The sequence below is a fragment of the Lynx rufus genome, unplaced genomic scaffold, assembly GCF_022079265.1.
Source record: "Lynx rufus isolate CCGP_SWC_20201006 ecotype Redwood Valley unplaced genomic scaffold, mLynRuf1.p SCAF_9, whole genome shotgun sequence".
Lineage (NCBI taxonomy): Eukaryota > Metazoa > Chordata > Mammalia > Carnivora > Felidae > Lynx > Lynx rufus.
This window is the reverse complement of record NW_025814897.1, coordinates 20,923,360-20,934,283: the sequence shown is the minus strand read 5'-3', so window position 1 is coordinate 20,934,283 and position 10,924 is coordinate 20,923,360. Positions and strand designations below refer to the sequence as shown.

Genomic DNA, 10,924 nt, shown 5'->3' with positions numbered 1-10,924 from the left:
ATGGATATGCAAAATCAGACCACAGTGACTGAATTCACCCTGACTGCCTTCCCTGTTATCCGGAAGCTTCAGATCTCCCTCTTTGTGGTCCTCTTGTTTATTTACATGTTAACTCTCACAGGAAACATTGTCATCATTTCCCTAATATGGGCTGATAATCGCCTCCAAACCCCAATGTACTTCTTCCTCAGTAATTTGTCATTTCTGGACATTTTATACACTACCTCAGTTACCCCAAAGCTATTAGCTTGTCTTCTAGAGGACAGGAAGACCATATCTTTTGCTGGCTGCATGACTCAAATATACTTCTTCTTTTTCTTGGGGACAGTGGAGTTTATCCTCCTAGCGGTGATGTCCTTTGACCGCTATGTGGCCATCTGTAACCCCCTGCGCTATACCATCATCATGAACAGCAACGTCTGTCTCCTACTGGTTCTGGGATGCTGGGTAGGAGCCTTCTTCTCAGTGCTGTGCCCAATTATTGTGGTGTCCAGACTGCCCTACTGTTATAAAGAAATCAGTCATTTTTTCTGTGACATTGCCCCTCTGCTACAGGTGGCCTGCATAGACACTCATTTCATTGAGATGATAAACTTCCTCTTATCTTCCCTCGTCCTCCTGACCTCGCTGGTACTCACCATTGTGTCTTACACCTACATCATTTCTACCATTTTGCGCATCCCCTCAGCCCAAGGACGTCAGAAGGCATTTTCCACCTGTGCTTCTCACATCACGGTCGTCTCCATTGCCTATGGGAGCAACATCTTCATGTATGTGAGGCCCAGCCAGAGCCGTTCACTGGATTTTGACAAAGTGACTGCTGTCATGACTGTAATGGTGACCCCTCTTCTGAACCCTTTCATTTACAGTCTGAGAAATGAAAAGGTAAAAGAAGTTTTGAGAGAAGCAATCAACAAAATTATATCCTTATTACACAAGAGAACCTGAACGTTCGTTTGCTAAGAATGGCTTTTTTTTCAACTCTTGGACTCTGTGGAGAAAAGCATGCTTGAAGACCATAAAATCACAGATTTGTGGGAAGATATAAAAAGGCTTCATGTCACATCAGATACAAAGTATTGTAGTCAAGGTGCAGAGCAGACAATTCGAGCATAGAGAAAATAATATGTTTGAGCCCTTTTTGGGCAATTCATGCACAGGATAACATAAATTAATGACAAATACTTATGTCAAAAATCTGAAATTTAAGCCTGGCTCTATTCTTTTTTTATCCCATGAAACTTAGCCTATCTGAACCTTAGTTTACTCATCGGTAAAGTAGGAAATAGTTTATGCTTTTCCTTTCTCTTTTTTTTTTTTTTACTTTTTACTATAGGCTTAACCAAGATAGCCTAAGGAAACCAAACACAGGTAAATATAAAATAATGCTCCCTCTCGGTATTTAAGATGATGAAAGATGATTGGCTTCATTCTTGACAGCTAAATACTATAGAAAAATATAGTAGGAGTAGTAATACAAAAATAAGGAAGAGCTGTAACATATCCCAGGGTTTCTATAGCGTGCCTAAATAGGAACTTATGTATCGATATACATGGAATTTATAAGAATATATATTATAACTCCTCTCAGTTCAAAATCCAAATTCCTGGAATGAGGATGCAATTGGCCCAATCGAAGTGAGATGTCCTCCCCCGATTCGGTTCTTTGTAAGAGGAAAGATTGGCAAAGAGTTACATTGCCTTCTGTTCTTACCATCACTGAACAGGTGCTATGGGACAAGTACTCTGAAAGACAGTGTAAATATAGGAATAAGACAATAAGCATCTGTAAGATCAAAATAGGTTATGACTGGAGTGGTCATTAACCTTCTAGCTGCATGAACAACGACTGACACCTTAAGAATTGACGTGACTCTATCTTGGGAAAACAGGCAGAGAAAGTGCTGCCTTAAGGATGGATTCAGAATGTCATAAAGGAACACCATCCATCCTAAGAGATTGCGGCAAACAAATGTCTAAAGATCAGAAGAAACTAGAACAATATCACCAGGAATGAAGCACTCATATAGGATCTTCTCTGCCCTCATTTTCAGACACTAAATAAAATAAGATTTGGAACGTTAGTATATTAGCTTCCTAATGCTGCCATAACAAAGTTAGCAGCTTAAAATAACACAGATTTATCATCTGACTGTTCTGTGGGTCACAAGTTCAATACAAGCCTCCCCAGCCCAAATTCAGCAGGCTGCATTCCTTTCCAGGGGCTCTAGGGGAAAATCCATTCCCTATCCATCTGACTTGTTGACAGAATTTCCTTCCTTGAAGCTGTGGGACCAAGGTTCTGTTTTCTTGCTTGCTGGCTACCACCCAAGGGCCGTTCCCAGTTTCTAGAAGATGCTTCAGTTCTTGACTCATGGCCCCCCTTCCTCTACCTTCAAAGCCAACAATAGCAGGACATGTACCTCTCAAGTTTCAAATCTCTCCTTCTTCCATCTCCCCTATGACTTGGCTGACAAAGTTCTCCACTTTTAAGGACTCATTGGATAGCAGTGGGCCCACCCTAATATCCAGAATAATATCACCAACTCAAGGTCCTTTTCCTGCATTACATTTACAAAATCCTTTCTGCCAAGTAAAGTAACATATTCACAGATTCTGGGAATTAGGACATGAATATCTTTAGGTGTCATTATTCTGCTTGCCAGCATTATGTTGCTAGTGGTCATGATCCAAGAAAGGAAAAATAAAGAACAGAGCACAGTAGGATTTTTTAAAGCCAATATTAAATCCTAAACTCTCTCATTGTCATCACTTAAAACCAGAAGTATTTATAAACCCCAGATAATGACAGACTAGAAAAAAATCAGCAAAATATCTGGGCAATGCATATTTTAAATTAACCATGTTTGTTTTTCTTTAAATTATTGTTAGGCAGAGATGATATAGTGTCCCTTTGTGCTGTTTTCCTGTTTTTCATGAGTTCCCATGTTACTCAATACCCTATTCTAGTATCATTAATACAGAAAAGAGAAACTGGAGTGCATAAGGGAAATGAAGCATAATTTTGGTCCCCACCTGGGGCTGGCCCCACGTTGGCCAGGCTTGCAACTGCAAATATAAAAAGACTTCATAAACTCTGAAAAATAACATAAATATACTGTTTTACTTTGATGTTGATTATTATTCTTATGATCAACACTTCTTTAATGTTTATTTATTTTGAGAGAGAGAGAGAGCATCCGGGGGGGGGGGGGGGACAGAGAAAGAGGGAGAGAGAGAATCCCAAGCAGACTCACCACTGTCAGCACAGAGACTGATACAGGGTCCAGTCCCACAAACCGTGAGATCATGACCTGAGCCAAAACCAGAGTTGGACACTTAACCAACTGAGCCACCCAAGCACCCCATGATCAATGTTGTTATAAGAGAGGATAATAATAGCAGTTTCTACATTGATTCTAATAAGTTAAGTTAGTACAAAGATGACTGAGAAGTAGTCTAGTTTAAAACTTAGTGATAGTTTAAGAGTTTGGATTGACAGTCAATGTCAGTTTGAGATAATTGTTTCTTGGCGGGTAACAATGTTTTCTTTTACTGTCTAATATTAGTTGAATTTATGGTTGTTTGGGTTAGTTCTGGCTCAAGATCTGTCCCAAATTTTGGGACACCTGTAAAGTCCCTTACTTTTCCCATATTCAACCATGACAAGGCATTTTACCTTTTTCAATATGAGAGAAAGAAGAGGAATAGACCAAAAGAGCCAGTAGAAAATTCAAAGCACATCCACTTGCTGGATAAGCTAGATAACTTCCTCCAACTATGGATGAAGGGCATCCCAACCAGGGAAACACTGTCAAATGTAATGAGTTTAATGAATTCACTGATCCTTCCACTTGCCAGGTAATTCTCACGTGCTCCTTCCTCCTGACTCAGTTGTAATACAATATTCAGCAACAACTATGAACATACACCTCAATCACATCACAAGAATGCGATAAAACATACCAAATTATTGTCATCGGTAGTCAAGAGCTTAGATAAGCTACTCCGTTTGGCACCCATTTGGCCACCATTTGGCCAACCAGCACCCATTTGGCCAATCCATTTGGCCAAGCAGCCTGCTGTGACTTTAAACTGACACTAGTCCCCTCATGTAAGCACACGCCCTAGATAGCAGTCTGCAGAGTCACAGACATAGGTCACTTTCTGACCCGACCTGCCCCACGGTTCTTGTGCTCAACCATCTTCCCCATCCACCAGCACCTTCCCTTTATGCGCCCCTTCAACAAGGCCCCAGTGCAACTTACCAAAACTCACTCTTTTGGTTACAATTGACCAATGTGGCTTTAGCCCGGGAACCCCAAAGCCCTCCAGGTTCTAATGAAGGCATATGCCCCGGGTGATTCCTCTCTGTCTGCATTCTGCCTCCAAGAGAAGCCCCCCCAAGGTATGCCAGGTGCCTCCTCCAAGACCTGTGAGTAATAAACTCTATCATAACTCCTCTTGTGGTCTGTTCGACTGCAGCTCACCCTCGGCAGGCACCCTCTTCTCCACTTAAGAAATGTTAACTTGACAAATTAATAACAGGGGGGTACAACCACAGATGAGTGTTTGTTTCATTCTTGAAATATACTAAAATGTGTGTGTGTGTTGTGTGTGTGTGTACACGTGGTACATTTCAGAGGTATGTATTTTGTCTGATATCTTTATTTTTTTTTTAATTTTTTTTTCAACGTTTATTTATTTTTGGGAAAGAGACAGAGCATGAACGGGCGAGGGGCAGAGAGAGAGGGAGACACAGAATCGGAAACAGGCTCCAGGCTCTGAGCCGTCAGCCCAGAGCCCGACGTGGGGCTCGAACTCACGGACCGGGAGATCGTGACCTGGCTGAAGTCGGACGCTTAACCGACTGCGCCACCCAGGCGCCCTGTCTGATATCTTTAAAAAGTCTTTATTAAAAACAATTATTTATCATCTAGAATTGCTGGCTTATCCCAAGGATGTTCTTTAACGTTAACAAGGGATTCATTCAGTAACACACTTTCTTTTTTTAATGTTTTATTTATTTATTTATTATTTATTTATTTTTGAGAAAGACAGAGAGACAGAGAGACAGAGAGAGTGAGCGTTAAGTGGGAAAGGGGAAGAGAGAGAGGGAAACAGAATCTGAAGCAGGCTCCAGGCTCCGAGCTGTCAGCACAGAGCCCCACACAGGACTCAAACTCATGAACCGTGAGATCATGACCTGAGCCAAAGTCAGACTCTTAACCTACTGAGCCACCCTCGGGCCCCAAGATGCTTTCTGATTTTCAGCATTTGGCACTAAATAAGGCTCCTCTTTTTAAAATATGATAATGTCAAAAATAATAATGTGTAAATTCTTTCTGGTTACAAAATTTATAGTAATGAAGTTTTTTAAATCTTACCTTCTTTTAGGTTTTTTAGCCATTCTGAGCACAGACCTTGAAAAGAAATGACCATCATATAACCATGTAATTATTGGGTTTTTTTGTTTATTTTCTTTAATGTTCATTTATTTAGTTTTGAGAGAGAGAGAGACCAAAAGCAGAGGAGATGCGGAGAGAGAGGGAGACACAGAATCTGAAGCAGGCTCCAGGCTCTGAGCTGTCAGCACAGAGCCTGACGTGGGGCCCAAACCCACGGACCATGAGATCATGACCTGAGCTTAAGTCGGACGCTTAACCAACTGAGCCACCCAGGCTCCCCAACCATCAATTATTGTAAAAAAGAGGAACTTCAAATAACACGGTAAATAAGAGAGCACTATATATGCCCAGTAGATAAAATATCAAGTTATTCTATTGCTATTAATAATTATATAGTCTCATCATGTGCTGAAATGCATGCATACGCCCTCCTGACGTAGAACTGAATTCAGAGTCATCACCTAACTTTAGGAGAGTATATAAAAAGTGCAGTGTATCATTTCACTTGTGTAGGCAAACATGTCTCATCCCATGTAGGCCACAGAGAATACGCCTGATTTGGGCAAGGCTATATTCTGCATGAATCCTGGAAATTAGTTTCCCCTCATTAGTACTTACACTTACTACGTTCATCCCATTAAATCCAAGAAAGAGGTTATTCTGCTATGGTTATAGCAATGAATTAAAAGGTGGAAATGAAATGATAAAAAACAAGAAACAGCTTGGTGGAAAAAGTTGTCTGGGATTGCTAGACCCTGGCATACAGTATACCCTCACTGCCCCCTTTTCTTGAGTAGGTAATACAAGCTATAGCAACTTGTCCCTGTATTCTCTTGTCATGCAGGGGCAAACTGCAAATCAATGATAAAAGGTGACTAAACAAAATCTCCTAGCCTTGAAGTAAATAATGTTAAATCATCTTTTTATTTAAAATGGTATTTCAGGGCACCTGGGTGGATCAGTGGGTTGAGCGTCTGACTTCAGCTCAGGTCATGGTCTCATGGCTTGTGGGTTCAAGCCCTGCGTCGGGCTCTATGCTGACAGCTCAGAGCCTGGAGCCTGCTTCGGATTCCGTGTCTTCCTCTCTCTCTCTGCCCCTCCCCTGCTCATGTTCTGTCTAAATTTGTCTCTCAAAGATAAATAAACTTTAAAAGAAATTTTTTTACTGATATTTCAAAGGGAAGTATGAAATATTTTAAATTGAGTAACAATGAAAATATAACACAGCTAATTACTGCCTGTGGAATAATTTCCACATTTAAATTCATTTATCAACAATTTTTTATAAACTTTAAAATAACACAACTGAACATTAAACTCAACAGAATAGGAAAAGAGGGATAGAACAAATAAACAACAACAAAAAAGTGGAAATTATAAAGATAATTTCAGATATAAATGAAATAGGACTATATATAAATGACAACAACAACAACAAAAACCCACAAACCAAAACCCAGTTCTGAGAAAAGCTTTCTAACATAAGTACACCCCTGTCAAGATTTATCAGTGGTAGAGAGAAAGTAAAGAGAGAAAAGATAAAAAAAATAAATGAAATATAGAATAAAAAGTAGAAAATACAGATACAAGCATGGAATAAATTTTAAAATCCAGATGAGTTTTAAATAAAGATATTAAAACCTGAGATTCAATACACCAATTCCCAAAAGAATACAAAATGTCAAAAGGTGTACTGAGAGAAATAGAAAACATAAACAGGCAAATTAGCGTTTATGTATATTAAAATAATCATTTAAAACTCCCAGCAAACGAGGAGCAGAAAACCGTGTAGATGACTTCTGACAAATTTGGGTAAGCAAATAATTCCTATCTTACAGAAAATATTCCAGATAATAGAATTTTAAAACATCTATTGACAAAATCAGGGCACCTGGGAGGCTCAGTCAGTTAAGCTTCTGATTTCAGTTCAGCTCATGATCTCCTGGTTTACGAGTTTGAGCCTGCATCAGGCTCTGTACTGACAGCTCAGAGCCTGGAGCCTGCTTCAGATTCTGTCTCCCTCTCTCTCTCTGCCCCTCCCCTGCTCATGTTCTCTCTCTCTCTCTCTCTCTCTCTCTCTCAAAAATAAATAAAAACATTAAAAAATAAATAAATAAAATAAAACTGACAAAATCATCAAAAAGAAAGAATAAAGTTGAGGGCATTTACAACTGAGTTCAAGATTTCCAGATTTTTTATAAATACGGAGTACATGGGATCAGCATAAGGATAGGTTAAAATCAGTGGAACAAAACAGAAAATTGAGAGATAAACCCACAGATATTCTTGCAAAGGTGACAAGCCTAATCAAAAATCCAAGCTTTTCCAAGAAATGGTGCTATAACAACCAAATATTCACATAAAAAAATCACAATTGCATCTGTCCATACATAAACTAAGCTAAAACCACAAAGTTCGTAGGAGAAGACACAGGGAAAAAAAAACCTGTGACCTTGGAGTAACAAACTTCTTAGAAAAGGAAAAAAGAAAAAAAAATCAATGCTAACCTTCAAAAAACAATTTATAGAATAGATTCCATCAACATTAAAATTTCCTTCTAGTCCAGATACAAAGTTAAGTGAATGAATCAGTAAGATAAAGACTTAGAAAAATATCTGCGATACACACATTTAACAAAAAATACGTATCTTGATTATATGGAAAACTCCTACAAATCAACAATAAAAACACAATTTTTAAAACCAATCTCGTTTTCAATACAAAGAACTCCTACAAATCAACAATAAAAAAGTTTTTAAAATGCACAATAAACTTGAACAGGAACTGTAGAGAAGACTTATTTTTGACCACTAGTAACATGAAAAGAATCTCAGCATTATTGGGCATCAGGAAAATGCATATTAACATCATATGGAGACATTTTACATCTACTAAATTAGCTAAAACTTTTTTTTTTTTTGAAGCAGGCAACATTAAGTGCTGGCAACGAGAATCTGAAATATAAAATTCTGGCATGACAAATTATGGAAAGAGCCTACATGTCCATCAACTGATGAATGGATAAAGAAATTGTGGTTTATATACACAATGGAATACTACGTGGCAATGAGAAAAAATGAAATATGGCCTTTTGTAGCAACGTGGATGGAACTGGAGAGTGTGATGCTAAGTGAAATAAGCCATACAGAGAAAGACAGATACCATATGGTTTCACTCTTATGTGGATCCTGAGAAACTTAACAGAAACCCATGGGGGAGGGGAAGGAAAAAAAAAAAAAAGAGGTTAGAGTGGGAGAGAGCCAAAGCATAAGAGACTGTTAAAAACTGAGAACAAACTGAGGGTTGATGGGGGGTGGGAGGGAGGGGAGGGTGGGTGATGGGTATTGAGGAGGGCACCTTTTGGGATGAGCACTGGGTGTTGTATGGAAACCAATTTGACAATAAATTTCATATATTGAAAAATAAAAAATAAAAAAAATAAATGAAATAAAGAAATTTAAATAAATAAATAAATAAATAAATAAATAAATAAATAAATAAATAAAATAAAATTCTGGCATGAGTATAAAATAGTACAATCACTTTTGGAAATTCAGCCTTTTTTTGGTAAAGTTAAACATACCTCTCTACCCTATGAGCTGACAATACTATATCTAGTACTGTATCCAATTTAACCAAGAGAAATGAAAACATAGGTCTATAAAAAAATACTTAAGTGTACAAAACATATTTATTCATAATAGCTAAACACTAAACATAACCCAAATGTCTATCCACAGGATACTGAATAGACAGATGTGGTATGTTTTGGCAATGGAATATTATTCAACATTAATATGGAGGAAGCTACTGAGACATACAATAACTTGCATGAATTTTGAAAAATATTATGTTGAACAAAATCACCCAAATGCAAAAGAACCATATGATTACATTTTGTGAAGTCCACGAACAGGCAATTCTGACCTATGCTAATAGAAATCAGAAAATTATTGCAGGCAATGAAAGGTATACAATGACTGGGAAGGATGTGAAGGAACTTTCTAGGACAAATAAAATGTTCTATATCTTCTTTGAACAGGTAGGTGGTTTATGGTCATATACTATCATCAAAGCTTTCAAACTAAATTTTTTTTAATTTTTTTTAATTTATTTATTTTTGAAGGAGAGAAAGACAGAGCATGAGTAGGGGAAGACCAGAGAGAGAAGAAGACACAGAATTCAAAGCAGGCTCCAGGCTCCGAACTATCAGCATAGAGCCCTATGCAGGGCTCGAACTCATGAACTGTGAGATCATGACCTGAGCCGAAGTTGGCCGCTTAACCGACTGAGCCACCCAGGTGCCCCTCAAACTAAATTTTAAAGTATGGTGCCTTTTATGTATAAATTAAACCTCAATAAAAAATTTTCTTATATCCTCACATAAGGAAAATTCCAGGCTCAGATAAATTTACAAGTGAATTTATCAAATATATAACTCACCAAGAGAACTTTTTAATGTAAAAACTCTTACTAATTTTTAATATAATTTATTGTTAACTTAACTAACAAAGCAGTATGTAAAGTTTTAAAGGCTACTTTAACTTAGATCCCAACATCAGATTATATAAGAAAGAAAAAGTATGGGCTAATCTCACCCATGAATCCAGATGAAAAAATCTTCAAGAAAATACTAGCAAACGGGATTCAGATATGTGCAAGAGTTGGGTGTATGCCAGGAATGCAAAAATAGTTTGACATCAAAAAATCAAAAGCCACAATTTACCATGCCAACACAAACTGTTTTTCTTCGTAAGAGATGCAGAATATAGCTGATAATATTCAACCTCCATTAATTATAAAACTTCTTTGCAAACTAAGTCTAGAGGAAAATTGTCTTAATATGATAAACAGTATCTATATCTAACACATTCAAAAATTATCATTTTTGGGGCGCTAGGTGGCTCAGTCTGTTGGGTGTCCAACTTCGGCTCAGGTCATGATCTTGTGGTCTGTGAGTTTGAGCCCCGCATCGGGCTCTGTGCTAACAGCTCAGAACCTGGAGCCTGTTTCGGATTCTGTGTCTCCCTCTCTCTCTGACCCTCCCCTGTTCATGCTCTGTCTCTCTCTGTCTCAAAAATAAATAAATGTAAAAATAAAAAAATTTAAAAAAATATCATTTTTAATAATGATACATATTACCCCTTAAAATAACAAATGAAGTGTGCCTGAGTGGCTCTGTTGGTTAAGCATCCAACTCTTGATCTCAGCTCAGGTCTTGATATCAGGGTTGTGAGTTCAAGTCCTGAATTGGGCTCCACGTTGGGCATGGAGCCTACTTAATAAAATAAAATAAATATAAATAAATAAATAAATAAAATAACAAATGAGAAAACATATCACCATTTCTATTAAATATTAAATATCATCCATTAAAGCCTAGCCTATGGAGTAAGAAAAAAGGAAAATTAAAAGGTATAAGGAATGAAGAAAAAGTAAGACTGTTTTGCAAGATTCAAGCGTAACATGAATGGAAAACTCTTATCTTTTTGCTCTGTCACCCTTACAAACCACTT

At 37.7% G+C, this 10,924-nt stretch overlaps 1 protein-coding gene across 1 annotated transcript; it reads left to right on the top strand.

Moving 5' to 3' along the window:
- On the top strand, positions 1–948 carry LOC124504654 (olfactory receptor 6M1-like). Its single transcript, XM_047070121.1, has one exon. The coding sequence runs from the start codon at positions 1–3 to the stop codon at positions 946–948; it is 948 nt and encodes a 315-aa protein (XP_046926077.1).
- The last annotated feature ends 9,976 nt before the right edge of the window (positions 949–10,924 follow it).